General features: G+C 43.0%; 2 protein-coding genes across 4 annotated transcripts in view; both read left to right on the top strand.

The window, feature by feature from the left end:
- Nucleotides 1-15,212, top strand: part of LOC147033349 (uncharacterized) — a 92,564-nt gene extending 77,352 nt beyond the window's left edge. For all 3 annotated transcript variants that reach the window (XM_085871589.1, XM_085871588.1, XM_085871590.1), the window contains 2 exons: nt 2,626-2,727; nt 13,644-15,212. In XM_085871589.1, coding sequence (XP_085727715.1) covers nt 2,626-2,727; nt 13,644-14,761 — 1,220 coding nt within the window. In that variant the 3' untranslated portion in view covers nt 14,762-15,212. The remainder of the gene's footprint in view (nt 1-2,625; nt 2,728-13,643) is intronic.
- A 609-nt stretch (nt 15,213-15,821) lies between these two features.
- LOC147033348 (uncharacterized) lies at nt 15,822-23,318 on the top strand (the record flags this gene model as incomplete). Its single annotated transcript, XM_085871911.1, has 3 exons — nt 15,822-15,865; nt 20,862-20,962; nt 21,411-23,318. Coding segments are annotated over 3 exons (840 nt in total), but the record flags the coding sequence as incomplete, so codon positions are not given.
- Nucleotides 23,319-23,625: the final 307 nt, after the last annotated feature.

Here is a 23,625-nt window from a genome sequence, read left to right as displayed (position 1 = left end):
CAACTCCCACCCTTCCTTCCAGAACACTCGGGAAACTTCCAGAAGGAAGCGTTTTCCCGCCAAAAATCGGGGACGCTCGCACCGTTGCCTGCTTCATTGCTTGGGTTTTCACCCTTGTCCCTTGCAGGGTGAAATCCACTGCATTTGTCAGTGAAGATGCCATTCTTTGGTGGGGAGGGGGAAACGGGGATCACCTGCTTTCCCTCGACGAAGGCCAGGCCTCTGGCAACCGTGCTGAGGTGGAAATGCGGTGGTGGTGTGGTTGGCGTTTTGTGGTGGTCTTGATGGTGGTGTGGCTGACGTTCGTGGTGGTCGGGAGGGTGGTGTGGCTGGCGTTTGTGGTGGTAGTGAGGGTGGTGTGGTTGGGCGGTGGTGGTTAAGGTGGTTGTTGTGAAGACGGCTGTTCGTTGTCTGTGGGGATGTTGGCGGTTGACGAGAAGGTGGTTGTGGTGATCGTGGTTGGTGTCACTTTGCGGTGGTAGTAATTGCGGTTGGTCCAAAATAACGATAGTAAAAGAAAAATGTCTAACTCAAAGATCACAGCCCTGTCCACACAGATAATACCACACGGATAATAAACAACAGTGGGGAAATCTAACTGAACACGGACTTATTGGCATAACTGAACTAAGGACCTATATGGTGTTCTGCGAATTTCCACAGCCGTAACAATATTGTTTATTGTCCGATCTCTCAATGGTGAAGAATTACTTTAAAAATTATCAGATCTGGATTCGGATTTGGATCTTCACCAAAATTGAAGCAAGTCTTCCTTGTCGCACACCCTTCATGTCCACCAAGTTTCGTATGAATCCATCCACAACTTTTTGAGATATCCTTCACACTAGCAGACAGAAAGAGGTGAAAACATAACCTCCTTTTACCTTTGGTAGCCGAGGTAACAAATCGCAGACCAAATACTGTAGGAGTCGTCGGAAAGAACCCAAACAAACAAAAAGTGAAGATGAAGTTATCAGGAGGAACCTCGACAGGATTTGGGTTTCAGCTGCTGATACTCTACCCTCAAACACATCCAGGCGCAGCCAAGGGAGCCTTATTCAACAAAAAGAAGAAGAAGAAAAAAAACAATTCTGCCTGCCAGACCATTTTCCTGCTGGTTTGGATTAATTTGAAACAACTTTTACTCCGATCAGGTTGAAATTTAAAACACATATTCCCCATCACAACTGGATCATAATTGTGAATTTTCACGTCAATCGATGAAGCGATTTAAGAGAGAAATTTTTTTGTTAAAGATTTTCGTTCAATCCAATATAGCTGCCAGACCATGTGACCTCTAACGTCAAATGTGGGAATGTTTTGTTCCTCATGGATAGGCAGTCATCCCTGTAAAATCTTTGGTCTTTATCTGTTTCGCAGTTTCAGAGAATATTTTTGAAGGTTTTTTTTATTTCTTTTAAATGTGGCTGCCGAACCACATGACTGATAATGTGATCAATTTTTTTTTCTGTCGACCAATTCATCCCAAGATGATCCTCAACTTTTCATACTAATCGGATGGAGCATTCTACGTATGCAATGATGACGTCATAACGAAAGCACCTATGACATCACACAAAAATCATACTTATTCCCCATGAGGAGTACTTGTCATGTACCAAGCTTCAATTTTTTCCATGGAGTGATTTTGGAGATGGAGGTCCAACGTTTTTCGGTTTTTCCAACATGGCTGCCACACCGCATGACCTATGATGTCATATTTATCATTAAAACAATCTATGAGTAGTCACTCCTGTGGTGAAAATTTAGTGCCAATCCAACAAGCAGTTGCAGAGAAAAACCATACTGTAGTTTTGTGAGGACATTCAGACAAACAAACAGACAGACAGACAAACGGCCCCAAATGCAATATCCTATCCTCTGGCAAGAGTAAAAATACTGGCTCCTGTTTATTTTATCAATCCCTAATCCCGATCTAGCCTCGATCTTACCTTATTTTTCCCTGCCACTTTTAACACAAGGAAGTAAAGACACTTCCCCAACAGGGAAGACATTTGTTTTTATGTTTTACAGCGACATTATGGTAAACACGTACTCCAAGTCCTGCATTTCCCCTTCTTCCTGTCCGTAAGGACGGACTCTTTGCTAGTCGACTATGAAGTCAAACCTTCGAAATACCATGTGTGCAACATCAGTCAATTTCTGGGATCCTTTTGAATGTTGGCTCCTGGACTACAGCGGGTTCAATTGTTGGTATAAACCTGGATTAAACGTATTGGTGAAACACAAGCAACTTTGATGGAGGATGCCATTAGTCTCATCATCTTTCCACCTTATGCGAAACAGTATGTGTACATCCATAAATGCTTTGATCTTGTAAAATTGAGGAACTTTAAATTGCAGTTATTTGAAGAATAAGAAAAGAAAGACTGCTTTCCTTGACAATGGGCTGAAGGTGTGTGCAACTCTCTCAGTATCCCATAGTAACAACCCTTGTGTCCAATGCTCCTGGGAATTTTAGGTCCCCCCCCCCCCTGTACACAAATTCGGTGTCATCTATTATCTACTTGTGCAAAGTACTTGTTCATTCATGGCAAGTGATGTTCCTCATTTTTATTGTCACAGAAATACTAGGATTTTGCAATCACTGCTTTTCCTTTTCAGTACTATTGGAGAAAGTGAAGAGCGAGCCAGACACATTTGTAAATACGGATGTTCAAGAAACAAAAGCATGTGAAGATGCACAACTTGAAAATCATTGTGAAGGTTTGTTACAATTCCCAACTTCCCATACATTTTCCTTTATTGTTTTGAATATCTCACCTGCATACAAATATATATTGGAATTGAAATTTTTCCTTTTTTTTTTTCTTTCTTTCTTGTAACTAATGAAGAAATAACACATCAAAATGTCGGCCCAGATTTCAAAAAAACCCCTGTTGTTGGAATAAGGGTTGAGGTTAAGAGCAAAGAAAGAAAAAAAACGAGAGGATTGAGGCAGACCAACCAGCCTTGTGGTTGCCTGCACACCACCCGGATTCAATTTGTTTATTTGATTGAAGAAATTATAATTTTCCTGCTGCTTTGAATTAATTTGAAGCAACTTTTACTTTATTGCATGTCTGTGCCACCACGAAACACTGCGCTCCTTGGAGAGAAACGGACGCTACGAGCCTATTATATTGTTACTGTTGTGGAAATTCACAGAACACCATTCAGGTTCCCCGAAGATCAGTTATTTCGATAAGTGTGTGTTCCAGGTTAGATTTCCCCACCAATGTATAACGGGCATTGTTCGTGTTCCGGGCTGTGCATCTCTGAGTTAGCCATTATTCTGTTCTATCTTTTATTTCAAATAAAGAACAACTCAACAACCTCGTCAATCTCCACAACACAGCGACCCTCCTCTACAAACAAAACCACCACTCCCAGAAAGCCACCCGAAGAAGGAAACAGAAATGACGGTTGGGGCGGGTCCCTCAGAACGGCATAAATACTGATGACGGTTATTACAACAACAACAGAGCCAAGCCTGGGATCACTCCTGGGATTTTCCCCCGCACACCGGGAAGGGAGGGGCGAACGCCCCGGATCCAATAAAAAGCTGCGTTCGCTGGCCGAAAAGGCAGTTGAGTCGGTGGGAGTTGGGAGTGGAGAGACGCCACATTGAGAGCTGGAGAGTTTGGAGGTGGGAGTGTTGGCGTGCGGGCAGTTGGTTCGCTGGAAGGTTCGCCAGCGCAACCAGGAAGCTGGAGTCGAGATCCATTCACTCCTCCAGCGCGTCGTCGGCTAAGCCAGGCGCAGTGGAGGCCGGACGACCAAGGGAGCCAGTCGGAGCTCGGGGGTCCGGGCAAAGACACCGAGGGTCGCCGAACAAGAACCCATCGAGTCACCACGAGGGTGGCCAGTTAGCCCGCCCGGTCGCTCGGAACCCCTTCAGTTATCCCGGCTCTGAGAAATTATAAAGGCTCACGAGCCCAGTTCTTTCTTTCTTGGGTTTTGCATGAAAGTCTGTAGTGCCTTGTCCTTAAGTAGTGAATTGTGTAAGTGCATGTAAATAATCATAGGAATCGGCTGTCGGCTTTTTGCTCGTGTCCTGTCCCCATCCCACCCATTGACTGCTTACGTGCCGAGTGGAAATAAATGTCCCCCTTGTTGAATGTCACCTGCTCGTTGCGTCCCTTCCTCACATTGACTGCCATGGAATGTTCGGGAAATTAGCTGGCTGATTATCAAGCCGATAAAACGTACATCTGGTCCGACTGGACTTGGCGATATATAGCCGCTCGGCAATCGCATACGGAACGAGCTGCTTAAGCGGCTCGTTTTCGTGCAGGCCCCTTCGAGGTATGAACTCCCGGTATCGCTGTCTGCGCGAATAATTAGGTACATCGACAATTCGGCGATCGACCCTGTAGCGTGTGGACAGAGGGATTGTCTGATTTATGGTGTGTTGAAAACACCCATAGCTGGGTTTCGGCGTTGATCCGGAAGCTACGACTACATTGCGCGTTCGGTGGGCGCGCGCGGTCGCAATTGGGATAAGGCGGTCGTCCGCACGCCGAACGGGCGGAAATCTACAACAATATTTATAGATAGAAGATAGACAAGTTGGAAGCCTGTGGTATAAATACGATATAAAGAGGGGGGAAAAAAGTAAGCCTTTTATTCTTGCGCTGGGTGAAAGAACGCAAAAAAAAAAAATCACGTTTCTTAACAGCAAGGTTATCGCAACACATCTTTGGTGCAAGGAGGTACCTCAGTTAATTTTACACAATGAAAGTACTGATCCTGAGTTCAAATTGGTACCTTGAACCATTTTACACAATGAAAGTACCGATTATGGGTTCAAATTGGTACCTTGGTTCCTTTTTACACAATGAAAGTACCGATCATGGGTTCAAATTGGTACCTCAGTTTATTTTACACAATGAAAGTACCGATCTTGGGTTCAAATTGGAATCTTGGTTTATTTTACAAAATGAAAGTACTGATCCTTGGTTTAAATTGGTACCTTGATCCATTTTACACAATGAAAATACCAATCCTTAATTCATATTGGTACCTTGATCCATTTTACACAATGAAAGTACCGATCCTGGGTTCAAATTGGTATCTTGGTTTATTTTACAAAATGAAAGTACTGATCCTGGGTTCAAATTGGCATCTTGGTTCGTTTTACAAGGTTAAAGTACTGATCCTTAGTTCAAATTGGTCCCTTGATCCATTTTACAAAATGAAATTACTGATCCTTAATTCATATTGGTTCATTTTACAAAATGAATGTACCGATCCTTGATTCATATTGGTACCTTGGTTCATTTTACAAAATGAAAGTGCTAATCCTTGATTGATATTGGTACCTTGTTTTATTTTACAAAATTAAAGTACCGATCCTTGATTCATATTGGTACCTTGGTTCATTTTACAAAATGAAAGTACCGATCCTTGATTCATATTGGTACCTTGGTTCATTTTACAAAATGAAAGTACCGATCCCGGGTTCAAATTGGTATCTTGGTTCATTTTACCCAATGAAAGTACCGATCCTTGATTCATATTGGTACCTTGGTTCATTTTACAAAATGAAAGTACCAATCCTTGATTCATATTGGTACCTTGGTTCATTTTACAAAATGAAAGCACCGATCTTTGATTCATTTTGGTACCTTGGTTCATTTTACAAAATGAAAGTGCTAATCCTTGATTGATATTGGTACCTTGTTTTATTTTACAAAATAAAAGTACCGATCCTTGATTCATACTGGTACCTTGGTTCATTTTACAAAATGAAAGTACCGATCCTTGATTCATTTTGGTACCTTGGTTCATTTTACAAAATGAAAGTGCTAATCCTTGATTGATATTGGTACCTTGTTTTATTTTACAAAATAAAAGTACCGATCCTTGATTCATATTGGTACCTTGGTTCATTTTACAAAATGAAAGTACCGATCCTTGATTCATTTTGGTACCTTGGTTCATTTTACAAAATGAAAGTACCGATCCCAGGTTCAAATTGGTATCTTGGTTCATGTTACACAATGAAAGTACCGATCCTTGATTCATATTGGTACCTTGGTTCATTTTACAAAATGAAAGTACCGATCCTTGATTCATATTGGAACCTTGGTTCATTTTACAAAATGAAAGTACCGATCTTTGATTCATTTTGGTACCTTGGTTCATTTTACAAAATGAAAGTGCTAATCCTTGATTGATATTGGTACCTTGTTTTATTTTACAAAATAAAAGTACCGATCCTTGATTCATATTGGTACCTTGGTTCATTTTACAAAATGAAAGTACCGATCCTTGATTCATATTGGTACCTTGGTTAATTTTACAAAATGAAAGTACCGATCCCGGGTTCAAATTGGTATCTTGGTTCATTTTACACAATGAAAGTACCGATCCTTGATTCATATTGGTACCTTGGTTCATTTTACAAAATGAAAGTACCGATCCTTGATTCATATTGGTACCTTGGTTCATTTTACAAAATGAAAGTACCGATCCGGGGTTCAAATTGGTATCTTGATTCATTTTACACAATGAAAGTACTGATCCTTGATTCATATTGGTACCTTGGTTCATTTTACAAAATGAAAGTACCGATCCTTGATTCATATTGGTACCTTGGTTCATTTTACACAATGAAAGTACCGATCCCAGGTTCAAATTGGTATCTTGGTTCATTTTATACAATGAAAGTACCGATCCTTCTTTCAAATTGGTACCTTAAACCATTTTACACAATGAAAGTACCGATTATGTGTTCAAATTGGTACCTTGGTTCCTTTTACACAATGAAATACCGATCATTGGTTCAAATTGGTATCTTGGTTCCTTTTATACAATGAAAGTACCGATCCTGGGTTCAAATTGGTACCTTGATCCATTTTACACAATGAAAATACCGATCTTTGGTTGAAATTGGTACCTTGGTTCATTAGCTGAATATGTCCCCCGATATGATGCGCCAGAATTGTCGACAACAGAGATTGAGGACAAGCCTGGGACTTTTGAAGTGGAGTTGGAGCTTGTTCAGGAGGACCTGATTATGAGTTTCACAACTTTCAATTATTCCCAATTCAAAACTGCATTCAAAGAAAATGGTGGATCGTCCCACTTATGGGAAACGAAACACGACAGAGTACTCTGAACAGGTTCAGGAAAAAATGGCAACCTTGCTTCACATCCCAAAGGAGACGTTGAGCTCTAGAGCAGAGCCTCCATCACACAAGTGTAAAGCTTGTAATGATATGGAAAGCATTGTTAATGAAATGAAACAAAAATGTGCAATTTTTCACGCGAAGGGAAAAAATTTCATTGTTAACATTGGCCACTGCTGTTGGCTTAGTGGTTAGGGTGGCTGGCTTGGGATTGTTGGGTCCTGAATTTGAGGCCCGTTTTCCACTGAATTAACACCAGGGGGTTGACTCAGCCTGTCATCCTTCCGAGGTCAGCAAAATGAGTACCAGTGTACTGGTCCCGGTGTATGCCCCGGTTAGAATTGGTGTACCATATCCCTGTAGGTCATAAGAGGCGACCAGGGTTGGCGTCAGGAAGGGCATCCGGCCATAAAACATTGCCTCAAGAAGGGAACCATGATTGCATGGAGCCCGCAAAAAGCTAACCCCTGCTCAGCAGGGAAAAATGGCTGTAAAAAAAAAGGCTATTAACACTGGCCCCCCTGAGCTGGTCTATCAAGTAAACATCTCGAAGATTTGATGTCACGGAATATGTGGTAAGGAGAGCGAGGAAACAAAAATGACCAGTGGTGTTCTTGCTTTTCCATCAAAGGGAAGGCACCATCACCCAAAATTGTTTAAATTGTCAAAGGCTTCTATATTGATGATGAGTTTTTAGAATGTGCCCAGCAATTGCAGATTTTAAGAATGTGAGGGAAGATGGAAAGAAAGTTCAACACCAGAAAAGGTTGCTATTGCTCAACTTTAAGGAATTGTGTGTTCAATTCAAAACTTGCCACAATGTCAAAATTGGGTTTTCAAAATTTTGTACGCTCAGGCCAAATTGGTGTTTCACCACTGATGCCAGTGGTATGAACCCAATCTGTGTTTGTGAAAATCATCAAAACCTGAAGTTGCTAGTATCTGCTATCCCTGTAAAAGTGGACGAAAAGGACCTGTTTTCTGTGCTTGTGTGTGACATGGATTCACGTGACTGCATGGTCCATCGGTGTGACAGTTGCCCTGGAAAGGCGAAGTTGGTTGAGTTCTTGGAAAACAATATTTGAGGATTCTGATATGGATAGTGATGATGTTATGCACTTTAAGCAGTGGACCCATGGTGGCCAGTCCAAGTTGGTTGACTTGTGTGCCAATGTAAGTGAATTTATACAGACTCTGTCCCAGTCTGCTGATAAAATGCGACCCAGCACCACTTCATAGCCAAGGCACAGGCCTCCTCTCTCCAAGATTTAAAACATAGACTGCCAGTTTGGGAAGCCATACTCCTTCTCGACTTTGAAGAGAACTACTCTTTTGTGTGCCAGGATGCAGTTCAGAGTTTCCATTGGGAAGCCACCCAAGCCACTCTGCATCAATTCACAATTTTTACACAATGAAAGTACTGATCCTCATTTGAAATTGGTACCTTTGTCCATTTTACACAATGAAAGTACCGATCCTGCGTTCAAATTCCTATCTGGTTAATTTTACAAAATGAAAGTATCGATCCGAGTTTCATATTGGTGCTTTGGTTCATTTTCACATTTAAAGTACTGATCCTTTGTTCAGAGTTGTACCCAGGATAATTTTATAGTGAAAGATCAGATCATGGGTTGAAATTGATGTCTTGGATCATTTTACACTGAAAGTAAGGCTCCTTGATTCATTTTACACAACAAAAGTACCAATCCTGGGTTCATATTGTCATGTCCAGGGCATTAGCCCCTAGCTGGATGGATAGCCGTACAGTTCTCCTTTGGAGACGAATAGCCGAGATTCTTGGGAGATTATGGCGCACGCGGGACGGGAGGGCGGCGAGGCGCGTAGAAAACGGAAGCGCAGCACAAGGGTTTATACTCGATCCGACGACAAATAGACAACACAAGCAACTTAAATAAATACAGGGTTTAATGAAAATAAATCAAATATTTACCATGGCAATAATTCAAAGTGTAATAATAAAACATGAGGTAAATTAAAGTCTAAAGTCGAGGTGCCTCTACACACGGACTTTAATGCAGACAAGGGAAAAGAAAAGAAAAGAAAAGAAAATCCTCACTTTATTTGGGCACTTTGCTTTGTCCAGAGATGGTCTCTGTTGAACTTTAGGGTCGAGCCTCGTCGTCCTGCACAGGAAGGTGTGCCCAAAATGGCACCGAGCTGCTCCCTGGGCGGGAAACATACATGAGGTAGTTCTTGAGGCGGTATTCAACACGAGAGCTCACCAACTGCCGTGCGGCTTCTTCTCATGAACGAATATGCCAAATGTTCCTCTCTTACATGAGGTCTGCTCACAACGCTTGCCCATCTTGCTCCTTGAACACACAACTGTAATGTCCGGGGGGCAGTGAGACACGGAGAGTCGTGAGGGTTGTCGTAACTCTGTTTATTGCGTTCCCGGATGTACACTACTACGAGCCTCTAGCGGGCGCGAACAGCTATATGCATTGCAGACACGTGACTACTATCACAACTCCTCCACGCCCCCACAACGCTCTATGCCAATACATCACACTCCTCCCTCCTAAAAGTATGATTATAAAATGACAAGCATAATTGGCAAAGAATAATACGACACAAAAAGCAAAGAGGAACAAAATGACATCAACCATGTAAAATCCTCCAAGTACCACGTCACTTGATCTAACCCTGGGGTGATGGTCGGGCTGAAAATCAAACCCAGTTGAGCTGGCCCAAAAGAAAAGCGTGCTTCATCCACACAACCTGTAACAATAATGCCGTTGTTTTAATCTGGCACATAATACACTCTTCTATCCCCATTACATCATATACTGTGTTGGTGCGAGTGAGTTGAATTCCAAATGCAGTGGACTGGGTGCTTGAGTACTGAGTTGCACGACGAAGTTAATGGTGTTTGCAGACCATAATAACAATGGCCATTTTAAAGATATAAAGAGGGAAGTTTTGGGAGCACAGTACAACTATGCAGCAGAAGCGCCCCCAGGCGGCCCATGCTTGCACGCCTTCCGGCGAGGTCGAGGTGACACCCCAGGCGAACCTCCCCCGGCACCATCAAATGCCCCCGGTCGACAAGCTGGCTCGTCTCCCTCAGCCAGGACTCAATCAGGTAAACACCCCGAGTCTGCAAGCCCCGCAGGCGCCAGCGTGGCTGACCTTGGCGAGATCAGAGGTTTGCGCTCCATGGCGCCCGGCACGTCTGACCTTGGCGAAACCAGGGGTGGGGGTGACGTTGAACAGCGAACCTGCCCCAGCTCCCCGCCATCAACTCGAACCAGGCAATTAGCCGGCTCCATTACCAGCTATCCCACACCAAAACCGCGCACCAGCACCGGGCACAACACTGCCCCTGCCACCGACCCTTAGGTCGCAGCAAATCCAGCCGAGACTTCAACGCACGTCCACACGAACGATCAGCGTAGACTGGATGCACAGCAGTGTCATAAAGCAGCAAAAACATCGTTCGCGCAGATGCAACCTCCCCTTTACATACAGCGCGTTTCCACAGTATAATTCTAACACATGAGGCTGAAGCGAACTGCGGACTGTCATCGAAGACCGGGATCTGGAAGACCTCTTTATTCGCAACGATCGTCCGCAAGTTCTTCACATCAAAGAAAGCATTGATCCCAATCAAACACATTTTGCTCACCCGCGGACCGCTGGCATTTGCTTTTATAACGCCATGCTTAATCACTCGTGCCGCAAGAATCAAACATACAACAATTAACAAATAATGAACCATGCTGCGAGCAAGCCTCTTGGTTGTCACGACGTTGAGGCGACTTGCGTGCAGGTCCTCATCTGAACGTCGAAGAGGACACCGTCGATGGTCGCATTCTGCGAACTTCTTGAATGCGACCGGTTCCCTCCAATCCCCCGTTGAAATCGCCTGAATGACACGGGCATGCACTGCACTGTATCATGAGCCGACTCCACCGCGACCTGCTTGGCGGTGACCGGCCCATCCTAGACCTGGCCCAGTGCCAACACATCAACCCGGTTGGTTGATCCAGACGAAGGTGGACCCTCCGCGCAACGCAAGTGCGAGAGCCCATCGCAGCTGGCATGCTCCCCGTTGCTCCGGAACCGTATATCGTAGTTGCAGGAAGCAATGAAGGGACACCAATGTTGTATCGCCGTGGCCCCTGCCACCGGGACCTCGCCCTCGGGTCTCGAGGGAGGCTGGGCCTAAACGGAGGTACGGGGCACGAAGGAGACACAGGCGCACCTGGAGGTATGAACTCCGAAAGAGGAACCTCCTCCCACCGACTCTCTAATCCGCTCGGCACGGGACGTCCAAGGTGAATGGCTGGCGCTGTCCCATCGAGTTGAATGCGGGCCAACCAGCTCCGACCCAAAAGGGCGGGGGGCGGGGCCCTCCCCTCGCACCACGAACAGCGAGAGCTTGACCCGCTGACCTTGATTGGCGACCAAGACGTGTGCCCTGCCAACCGCTGGTAGCGCCTCACCGGTATACTTGTGCAACACGATGGTAGACCTGAAAAGGCGTAGACCGGGGAGTGCACGAGCGGTGCGCTCGCTTATGATCGACACCGCCGCTCCGGTATCAACTTGCAACACGATCGGCTTTCCATTCACAAAACCTCGCACAGGCTGCAGGTCTCGACCCGGGACGTAAAAATGTACGTCATGCACAAAACATCGTACCGGGTGTAGGTCTCGCCCCGCATCGCTGGGGTCGCCTCGTACATCGCCATCCATGCCTGTTATGGTGGCCAATGACACTTGGCACACACACCGTAGATGTTCCTGAGAGTTCAGATCGTCCTCCGACTGGCCGCGTTACAACGTTTGGCCACGGCCCGCACCGAAGACTGTGCGTGTGGTCGTGGGCGCTTGGTATATCGCGTAGACCTCCGGATCACCTGTCATACTCTGGCCAGTGAGGGTTGGGACATCTGTCAGAGTATGCTCGACGGCCGACGCTGTTTCTGAGTTGAATGTAATGTCCTCGTCCTTTAGCCGTGGAATTGCAGAAACCATTTCCGACTCTTGCAAACCAGAAATAAAACTATCTTCGAGCCTGGCCTGCCGTTCACTCGACGTGAATTTGCAGGCGACAGTGAGATGCCTCACCCGCTCGGCGCAACTCGCGATGCGCCCCCCTGGGCTCCTTGCCAGGTGATCAAACTCGTACCACGCGAGCTGTGCTGATTTTCCCGGCGCTCTGTGCGCCCGACAATCCAATTGCTCCGGCAACGACTCAAAGTCAATGCCGAGGAAAACAGGCACTCTGCACGCGTCGATCCGAAACAACCTCGTCGCCAATGTAATGTCCGGGGGGCAGTGAGACACGGAGAGTCGTGAGGGTTGTCGTAACTCTGTTTATTGCGTTCCCGGATGTACACTACTACGAGCCTCTAGCGGGCGCGAACAGCTCTATGCATTACAGACACGTGACTACTATCACAACTCCTCCACGCCCCCACAACGCTCAATGCCAATACACCACAACAACGGAATAATGCCGAGTTCACTGAGAGGTGCACTCCTCTTTCTCTCAATCGTATAACTTTGCGCCGCAGCTGAACAGGAATGGCCAGGGTCTTGCCTAACACGCTGCAAATTCACCAACACGAGAATCGCACAGCCATTTTGTCATGCCGAGAGGAGAGCAAAAACGAGATCCTCTTTCTCAGCCACAATCCTCTACCAATTGTGTCCTCCCAACTACTGTGTCATCTCCGTTTCCCGCTCATGCCCCCCCCCCAAACCGCCCTTCACGTCACACTGACCAATCATAAGCCTTGGGGGCGTGACTTGCTCGTATGAAGCTGGGAAAGCAGGGTTTCTTGCCTGTTTGGACGTGCAGCTCGGTTGTCACTGTTTTGAGGACGTGATCCCTCCCTATTGCAAGTCTTTAAATGCAAAAACATAGGAAAAGGTCATGGGGGCATTTACATACTGGGGGAAATTGGCCATAATCTCTATCTCATTAACACAGTACCACCCTTGTGGTGACACGTAACACTTAAGCTCACAGTTTCCCTGCTTAGTTTACATTGACATGTCTCCTACATATCCACGGATCCAGCAACTCCATACAATCCTAACTTACCGATGAAATTCCTCCATCTATCCCACAACCGTAACAGTATGTTTGCAGCACTTCTGTGGCTTTTTATTCATGTACCACAAATGCAGCCTGTGGTTGCTTGGCTGCATCATTTTCTGGGGGCATGGCTGTGCTGCTGATGCAATGCCCATTACCAGCAAGCTGGTACTCATTTAGCTGACCTTGGAAGGATGATCAGCTGAATCAACCCTACCTGTTGTTAATTGAAGACATGAGGATCTCAAGCCAGCCACCTTAATTGAGATTAAGCCAACACCAGGCTTTGCCTTTATATCATGGGTTTTGATGTTGGTGAAGTGGCTGCCTTGCAAAATCATGTTTCCTTTGAAGATTTTTAAATTATTGTGTGAATTATTGGACACATTACACAAAAATTGTCATTATAATGTTTTCTTTGTATGTTTGCTCAGGCGTCCGACAGAATGTCCAGATGATCCCCTGCGGCAAATGCTGTTTGAAGTCTACCACAGAATCTGCACTTCAGCTGCACATGAAAACGCACCATGACATTGCTGTTGATGCGATGTACAAATGTTTTAAGTGCCCTTACAGTACTCATTCCAAAGACTTTTTGACTGTACATTTCCAGAAGCATTTGGTCAAAACTGAGCAGAACACATTCACACAGAATGAATTTCTTCACAAAGTCCATCGGTCATCAATATGGCAACAGGATGTTGAAACAGGAAGTCGAAATTGTGAAATATCATTCATTCCTCCAATAGACATTCAGATGCATATGAAAATCCACAGGCACAACCACACTTATGAATGTTTAATTTGTGGAAAATTTTTCATGAAGTCATCAAACCTTAAAACTCACATCATAGGTCACAGTGGTGATCGTCCATACAAATGTGAAATTTGTGGGAAATCTTACATGAAGTCATCAGAACTGAAAATTCACATTAAAGGTCACACTGGTGAGCGCCCGTACCAATGTACAATTTGTGCAAAATCTTTCATTAGGTCAGCAGACCTGAAAATTCATATGAGATGTCACACTGGTGAGCGTCCATACAAATGTACAATTTGTGTAAAATCTTACATGAAGTCATCAGACCTCAAAGCTCACATGAGAAGTCACACTGGCGAGCGTCCATACCAATGTACAATTTGTGTAAAATCTTTCATTAGATCATCAGATCTGAAAATTCACATGAGAGGTCACACTGGTGAGCGCCCATACAAATGCACAATTTGTGTAAAATCTTACATGAAATCATCGGACTTGAAAACTCACATGAGATCAGGTCACACTGGTAATCGTCCTTGCAAATGCACAATATGTGGGAAATCTTTCAAAAAACCAGCACATCTGAAATCTCATGAGAAATGTCACACTGGTGAGCGCCCATTCAAATGCCCGACTTGTGGAAAATGTTTCCTTCGCCCATCGGATCTTAAAATTCACATGAGAGGTCACACTGGTGATCGCCCATACAAATGTGAAATTTGTGGAAAATCTTTCAGTACCTCGTCAAACCAAAAAGCGCATATGAAGATCCACCGATGTGGGCGCCAATAAACATGCACAACTCTATTTAATCATGAAGCATTTATTGAATCATTAAGCATGAAGAGACATAGGAGTATTCATATAGATGGAAATAAAAAGGGAAAGTAACATGACTTGGAAAAATGAATTCAAGAAATTGTAGGAACTGAAAAAATTTGATGTCATTCCAGATAGTATAGACCGTGGGCCGAGCTCCCATTTTTGTTTAGTTTCGTGACCCACCTCGTGTATCTACCTGTATTGATAATATGTTGTGTGAAAATATTATCGAAATAGTATCTGAAACTCATCAAGCACAAAACTTGCACATTTTTTCAAAATATGGAAAAAACACCCAAAATTGTGACAATTTTCTTCTAAACATCGTCCAATCACAGCGCTTTTGACATACAGCACCACACTCATAAACCGATCACGCGCTTCGTTTCAGGCAAGCTGTAAACTCACAAGCTGTCATGGGGGCGTACATGTCATCTGATGCTCGTGCTGCCGAAGATTCTGAAGGCAGTTCTTCAGGGTTCTGTTTTATGCATGTCATCAACACCCACAGCAAAGTAATTCCATTTAGTGAAAAAAGCATTAAGAAATTTCAGGAATGTGCTGCTAAGTGGATTGATGTGGAAGGAAACCCCAAAAGTAAGGTCACTGTCAAGGCGTTACAAGTACACCACAGCCGGCCGGTACAGGCTCTGTGTGGGGATTGCAGCTGCTGTAGCCACCAATGCCGTGCCTGGTGATGACCATGATGATTATGAATGTGACGGATCTGGAAGGTAGGATCTCCTTTCTACTGTTAACTAATTTTTGACAGTGGTCAAAATCAATACCCAGTGAACACTATACTATATAATCGAACTGTCATGAATCCGACTGTATGTTCTGCTCTAAATTCTGCTATTCCTTAGTATCGGTATCATCCTTCGAAGTTAAATCATAAACTGACCGTAACATGTGTCAATGATCCTAACTGAAATCTAGACCAGTATGGAGTATGGACTATCTTAAAATTCTAAACATGAATCACAACACTGCCATTGTTTCCATCTGCAGTTGCTATGTATTCTATTAAATCAACGATGTGGTGGCAAACCTGCTCGAGTGTGGCTCGACAAGGTTTGTTTGCGGTTGCAGTGGAATGCCAACCTAAAAATGTTAATGCACAGTGGCTATACACCGATAATTATTATTGAACTTCAATGTAAAGTATTCCGTGCCGCTGGCATAATTTTGTAGTGAACTTCTGCTGCCCACAGCAAACACGAGCAAAGTTACGACTTGTACGTCAGCAGCATGGTAGTCCATGGCTCCACCAAGATAGTGTCTACAGTTTTTTAATGACATTTTTAGTAGTCCTTCAGAATATTTTTCTATTGGTGTAAAGTTAAGGGAAAACTAATGTCAGTTTTAATCATCTAGCCACTGTAGTCTGTATGCAATGAATAATTTGATATGAATCATACTATCAATCGTTGTGTCATTAATTTATGTGAAGATTTATGCATGTCCCCTCTAAATTTTCAATTCACAAACATAGATGAGCATGCCATATGCAAATTACATGCACATTGCAAAGAAAAATGCTAACTAAATTGGACTTTCCAGAAATGTTTGTGACCTGTTCTGCCTTCGGGAACCAAGAATAGTGGCTACCTTAATATATTGACCTGGGGATTTTTTCTCTCTCTCTCTCTTCTCTCTTCTCCCCCCTCTCTTCTCTCTTCTCCCCCCTCTCTTCTCTCTTCTCCCCCCTCTCTTCTCTCTTCTCCCCCCCTCTCTTCTCTCTCCCCCTCTCCCTCCCCCTCTCTCCTCCCTCTCTCCCCCTCTCTCCCCCTCTCTCTCCCCCTCTCTCTCCCCCTCTCTCCCCCTCCCTCTCTCCCCTTCTCTCCCACCTCTCTCTCCCCCCTCTCTCTCCCCTCTCTCTACCCCCCTCTCTCTACCCCCTCTCTCTACCCCCTCTCTCTACCACCCCTCTCTCTACCCCCTCTCTCTACCCCCTCTCTCTTTCCCCCTCTCTCTCCCCCTCTCCCTCTCTGTCCCCCCTCTCTCTCCCCCTCTCTCTTCCCCCTCTCTCTTCTCCCCTCTCTCTTCTCCCCTCTCTCTTCTCCCCTCTCTCTTCTCCCCTCTCTCTCCCCCTCTCTCTTCCCCCTCTCTCTTCCCCCTCTCTCTTCCCCCTCTCTCTTCCCCCTCTCTCTTCCCCCTCTCTCTTCCCCCCTCTCTCTTCCCCCCTCTCTCTTCCCCCTCTCTCTTCCCCCTCTCTCTTCCCCCCTCTCTCTCCCCCTCTCTCTCTCCTCCCTCTCTCCCTTTCCTTTGTCTTTGTGACTGAATATGACCCCTCTTCGTAAAATTCTTAGAACAGTTTCTCTTGCTGAGGATCATGAATGAACATGTGCATACCTGTATATTGGATTCTTTTAAAATGGGTGTTCCATGATTTTTTTCCTTTCATGTGTACATCTGTGCGCCTTGAAATGGCATATGGAAATTTATGCCGGTGTAATTCAGTATGATTCTCCAAATAAATTAGTTGAGGAGGAAGATAGTGGTCCCATGCACCACCATGATACATTTTTTAACCTGCATTTTTACAATCCCTGAGATGTGTGGGAACAGAATTTCCTTTGTTCCCATTCTAAAAAATGTCCCATGTGGGTCGTTTAGCCGTTTTTTTTTGTCCGCCATCTTGGATTTATTGGGACGCAAAAGTAAGGGGTTGGGGTAATATAAAGGACCTTTTCGCATAGAAAGAAATTGGTTACAGGTACAAATTCGGTATCATTGGAAAGGGTATGACCTGCACTATCACAAGAACCCATCAATTATTCAATTAGGCCATCGATCACGTCATCAGCGGTCAAAAGGTCACGTTAAAAGGCCACTAAGTCAAATTTCACGCCCATCCTCTTTGTCATCCACCCTGCACCTAAGTGGATGAATCTTTTGGATTCTACTTTGCTTGAAGGAAAGTGTATATGTATAGGCAGTTTTTAAAACGAAAACAAATTATTTAACTTCAGTACAACATTATTAACCCTTTCCACAAAAATACCGAAAATATTGAGAAAATGCGGTTCTGTATTGAGTTTACTGTGTGAGTGTGTCCTTCGCATACGATTGATTAATTTCACTGTTTATTTATAGTTTATGGCTCTGGTTATTAACATTCTTTTTTGTTACAGGTGAGGCCATTGTAACTACCTTAACACTTCAGTGGTGGTGTTAAATTTCGTCAACTGAGTGTTGTCTTTTTTTGTTACAGGACGTGCAGACAACTGTGATTTTGATTAATGTTTTAGTGGTTGTATTGAATATCTTCTGGCATGCATCCCTGCTTGTAGCTGTAGTTTATTTGTGGTGGATAATTGTCTTTTTTTCAGGTAACACCGATTATGGATTAGTGCTCCAGTGGTGGTAGTGCACGCTTAGTTGTAGTTAACTGGTGGTGGTGGCTTCATCATGTCAAAGGCAAAGAAACGCCGAACTGATCATGGTTGCAATTTAGAGGAACTGCAGATGCCTCCTCCTGTATGTATTTTACATGTGAGTGGCATACAGCATGGTGAATTTATACCACTACACAATATAAGGGGTCCTCCCCAGGAAAAGCTGGAGATGTTACATAATCTTCGTGAGAAACTGCTCCTTCAGTCTCATGATTCACCCGCTCGTATGGAAGCTGTGTGTAGGTTAATTCCAGACAATCTTGATGGTGTGGACCTAGAAATGACAGGCTATCACCGGGGATGCTATCAAGCCTTTACCAAACATCAGGATCGTTTGAAATGTCTTGTACCAGATGATGAACCCTCAACAATTCGATCCCTTCGTAAACCATCAACCTATTCCAAGAGCATTTTTCCACCAGAATGTATTTTCTGTGAAATGCTTGAGACGAAAGTTTCCAGGACTGAACGTTGTGTCCAGTTTGCATCTTTCAAGGGAAAGGAAGCAGCTTGGACTCGTATTGAATCCCAAGCCCGAGAAATAGGAGACAATCGTTTACATCGCAAGGTGGTAGGCGAAGATTTGTTTGCAAGAGAGGCTCATTTCCATAAATCCTGTCATAGTTCATTCAAACTGAGATATGTGAATTATTTACGTGATCAAGCCAACAGAAGTATTGAAAACAAGCAAGATGAAAAACTTGAAGCTCATCAAAGCTCATTTAATATAGTTCTGGATTTTATACGTGAGAGGGTAATTGGGCAGAAGGAGGTCGTGCAACTTGGAACACTCCGCCACCTATACGTCCAAGAACTTGAACGCTGTGGATTTCCAAATACAGATTTCAGAAGTGATAAGCTGAAGAGCCGACTTCAAAGACACGAAATCAATGAGTGCATTGCTTTCACAAAAGTGTTTCCTGGGGACAGGGGATGCATAACCTACAACCTGGTGTACAGCACAAGCATCTCTGTTGCGGAAGCAGTTACTTATGCATATAGGCTTGGTTCCAAAGACAAGTTTGAGGATGTTGCCTTCCCCTTGCCGGGGAAGACGTAACAAGTTCCTTCAAGGGAAAGGGCAAGATCGGACCCCTCAAGAAGTTACGTCATCCAATTTATCATTAAGCTTTCAGGTATTTGTTTTATTATCTATGAAATCCCCTGACTATCACAGTTTCTTTTAACTTTTGTGTGGCAATTCATATAATTGTACTCATCTCCTTTCAGAAAACTTGGGGATGAATGGTCTGTAAAGCCAGAAACGATTGATGATATTGATGCATTCACATGTCTGATGTACGGCTACTCCAGACAGAAATCTATTGACACTGTACGTGGAATCATGTTGAGGAAGATGGTTGGGGAAGATGAGCAACTGACAACCAAATCTAAGATTGACCTCACCCGGTTGCCACCTTGCCGAGACAACCTTATCCCACACATTGGTAGAGTGAACCATCGCCTTGCTATCTACAAGCGAGCAGATATTCCATTCTTCTGGTCTCAAAGCCACATGATCCTGAACAAGGTTGGGAAAGAAATGATGAGGGTGTTTTGGAGCCAGTGTGGTCTTGCGGCCCAGTACTTCCCCCTACCTTGATGGACTTAGTTGAGAAGACTACGGAAGAGATGGAACAGTGTGATGATGACATTGAGGAAGAACAGTCCAGCCAAGATAATGACAATGAAGAACTTCTCAGTGATAACGAAGACTAGATTAAAAATGAACATTGAGACTTTTGGCAGTCGTAATAATGTTTCAACATTAATTAGTTGTAGGCCTGCATATTATAGTAACTCGTTAACACACGATCTCTATATAATGCATATTCCCATATCAATTAGTAAGGAGTGGAAGTGAAAATACCAAGAGAATGATACATAGACTGTATTTCAGAACTCATTGGAACATGTAAAGCCTTTTACCATAACAAAAAGGCAGAGAAAACAAATGTGTCAAACTGCAATTTCACAGGAAACTTATTACAAAAATTCATTTTTTTCAATATTTTTGTGGAAAGGGTTAATGATGTTGTACTGAAGTTAAATAATTTGTTTTAGTTTAAAAAACTGCCTATACATATACACTTTCCTTCAAGCAAAGTAGAATCCAAAAGATTCATTCACTTTGGTGCAGGGTGGATGACAAAGAGGATGGGCGTGAAATTTGACTTCGTGGCCGTTTAACGTGACCTTTTGACCCCTGATGACGTCATCGATGCCATAATTGATGAGTTCTTGTGATAGTGCAGGTCATACCCTTTCCAATGATACCTAATTTGTACCTGTAACTAATTTCTTTCAATGCGAAAAAGGTCCTTTATATTACCCCTACCCCTTACTTTTGCGTCCCAAGAAATCCAAGATGGCGGACAAAAAAATGGCTAAACGACCCACATGGGACATTTTTTGGAATGGGAACAAAGGAAATTCTTTTCCCACACACCGCCAGGGATTGTAAAAATGCAGGTTAAAAAAATGTATCATGGGGGTGCATGGGACCCCTATCTTCCTACTAGACTATAGTAATCTACACTCTTGCTCATTTCCCCATCCTAACTACTAAATAAAATATTGTGATGATTGTATATTATTGCTTGAATGTTATTTTTTCAATATATGGAAAGTAACTACTTATTTACAAATCCGTTCTTCTCTCTTATCAGGAGGCAGCATTGTACGCCAGGGTATCATGCCGCGTGCTATCACCACTTTTGTAACATTACCACAATCAATAGAGCAATAGCCAGATGCAGAAGGAAGAAAGGTAATGCCAATCTAAAGCTAGTGATATTAAATCTTGTTTATTATTTTATTTTGTTGAGGAATGTTTTGAACTACATAAAAAAGAGAAAACAATGATAAATAATTGAATGAGTTATCTGTAAAAGTAATCGGATAGTTTGAACTTAAAATATTGTCATTCATTTCATTAAACAGGTACTTATAAGGTAGAGCTCAGGTCAACATTCCAGTTTGCTTTTATCCTTGTATTGCACATGATTATTGCAGAATCTTTCTCGAGAAGTGGAGTGAAATTTTCAAACTTATTAATCCTTAAATGTTGTTTGGGACACAATAAAGGCCACCAGTATTCATATTTTATTTCATTTTTTTTTAAATTAGAATATACTGTATATTCAGTCATTTTATCAGATTTATGTAATTAGACATATTTATGGTTAGTGTACAGGGTCTCTTTTTTCATTTCACAGAAGCTGACAAGACTCAAGCAGGATCAGATCAATCCCCTCATGATGAACCACCTGACCCAGCCCCCAAGAGACTGCTTCGGTCCAACATACATGTCAGTGATGGTCAACAATCAGAAGATCGACAGTGTGATCGAAAGCATGTCCTCCCAGTGCAATGCATCATCTGCAAAGGCATGCAGTACATCAAAGAACAATGTTCTGGTAAAAGAAAAGCAGAGAAATTAGTTCAATGTGAAACAAAACATGGTGGGCAGTTACTTGCTGCTGCCACTATTAAGCAAGATGAAGCATTATTACTGCACATTAGGGACCAAGATCTTGTAGCTATTGAAGCAAGATATCACAAATCATGCTACCTTAGATATACTAAGGTTGTTGCCAAGTCTGTAGAAATAAGCAAGCAAGAATATCAGCAACAAATGTATGAGAAGTCATACATCAGTTTCTGCAAAAAAGTCATTGAGGAGCGAATCATCCGAGGCAAGGAGATCTTGAGACTTTCCAAACTAAATCAGCTGTTCATCAAGGAGGTTCGAGAAATAGAGAACACTGATGCTTCGTCTTACAAGACAGGCTGCTTGAAGGCAAGGTTGAAAAGATCACATCCTGTTTTGTGTTTTGCCAGACCATCAAGACAAATAGAAAGTGACATTGTGTTTGTAGAAACCCTTGGCGTTGACGAGGTGGTTGATTAAATGAACGTTCCTCCAGTTTTGAGATTTTATATATGATTGGAAAACATTGCATCATGATGACAAAACAGAAGAAAATGTCAGAAAAAGAAAAAAAAGGAACATTTATAGGTGCAAGCAACAGTTAAAACTATGCAAAACACTTTGAGACATGTTTGTAGAATACATATATTTTTTATTGATGGCAAAAAGGTTAGTTTTCAAGAAATTTTGATTATCAGTACATGTACATATATTAAGTAAATCTAAACATTTCATGTAATCTGCTTTGGTGCTGAAGAAATAATGTGAAGAATTCCAACTCTCCAATTGTAAGCAATCGGCACACAATATACTCACCTCTGGAAACTGAAATTGAAATGATCTTGCCACTGCTTAAAATATATAATGGAGATATTGTATACATATTAATGAAAAAAGAGTGTTGTGTAAATAATTTCAGCTTTGGTGTGTGATATAATTATGAATCGATGATTGAACGAAGAATGACTGATGATTCGTTTGCTGATGGATGATATGATATGCTGTGTTTGATTTCGGTTTGCCAGTCCAGTGCATGTCTTCCTGACATGTATGTTCAGCTTTTGTGCCGATGAATGAGGTTTGTAGATCAACAATTGGTGGCATTACTATTTACAGTTACTGTTTTTGCATATTACTTTATTTATACGTGTGTGTGTGTGTGTGTGTGTGTGTGTGTGCGCCTGTGTGTCTGTCTCTGTGTGTGTGTGTGTGTGTGTGTGTGTGTGAGTGTGTGTGTGTGTGTGTGTGTGTGTGTGTGTGTGTGTGTGTGTGTGTGTGTGTGTGTGTGTGTGTGTGTGTGTGTGTGTGTGTGAGAGTGAGGAAGGGACCCATATCACCCACATTCATGTAGTCTCCCGATTAATACATAATCAGAATTCCCGTAGAGTAATACACAGCTATCTCAGAATGGATACAAGATGGTGCTATAGGTTTTGCTAATTGGCATAACTAATTAATGTGCAACTTTTTGCACTGACGAGTTGTGAATTGTTTCTCAGTGATTTGTTATCTAAATCTATGTAAAATTTCAAGTAGATACCAGAGGTGGGTCACGAAAGTTAAAAAACAGACACATTTTGGATGCTTGGCCCACTGTCTAGTTGTAGCACATGGAGCAATAAAGAAGCTTGCAAAAATTTTACAGGGGAAATGTTATAATAAAGGGCTATAATTGTGGCCTGTCCATCTTTCAGTGACAGTCTTTGAGAGTGCCCTTGAACAATGAAAACGATTCACAACACTTGAAATGTTTCTATTGCAAAGCTTGAATTCATCACAACCCTTTCACTTTCTTAAATGACATTCTTATTAGGAACTTTGATGCACGAGGATGATATTTGCCTTCACCATGTGAACACCACATTCATTAATTCTATCAGTTTATCATCTTAGTTTCACTGGGGTATGTTGGGGGGTGGGTGGGGGAAGGAGCCAGTGGGACAAGTACAGCGACATTAACCAGTGGCCATGCCGATAGATGATCGTGACCAATATAATTC

Source organism: Eptatretus burgeri, chromosome 2 (assembly GCF_056783735.1).
Source record: "Eptatretus burgeri isolate ZD-2024b chromosome 2, Ebu_testis_v1, whole genome shotgun sequence".
Taxonomy (NCBI): domain Eukaryota; kingdom Metazoa; phylum Chordata; class Myxini; order Myxiniformes; family Myxinidae; genus Eptatretus; species Eptatretus burgeri.
Note: the sequence above shows the minus strand (reverse complement) of the source record. Positions and strands in the feature narration are given on the sequence as shown.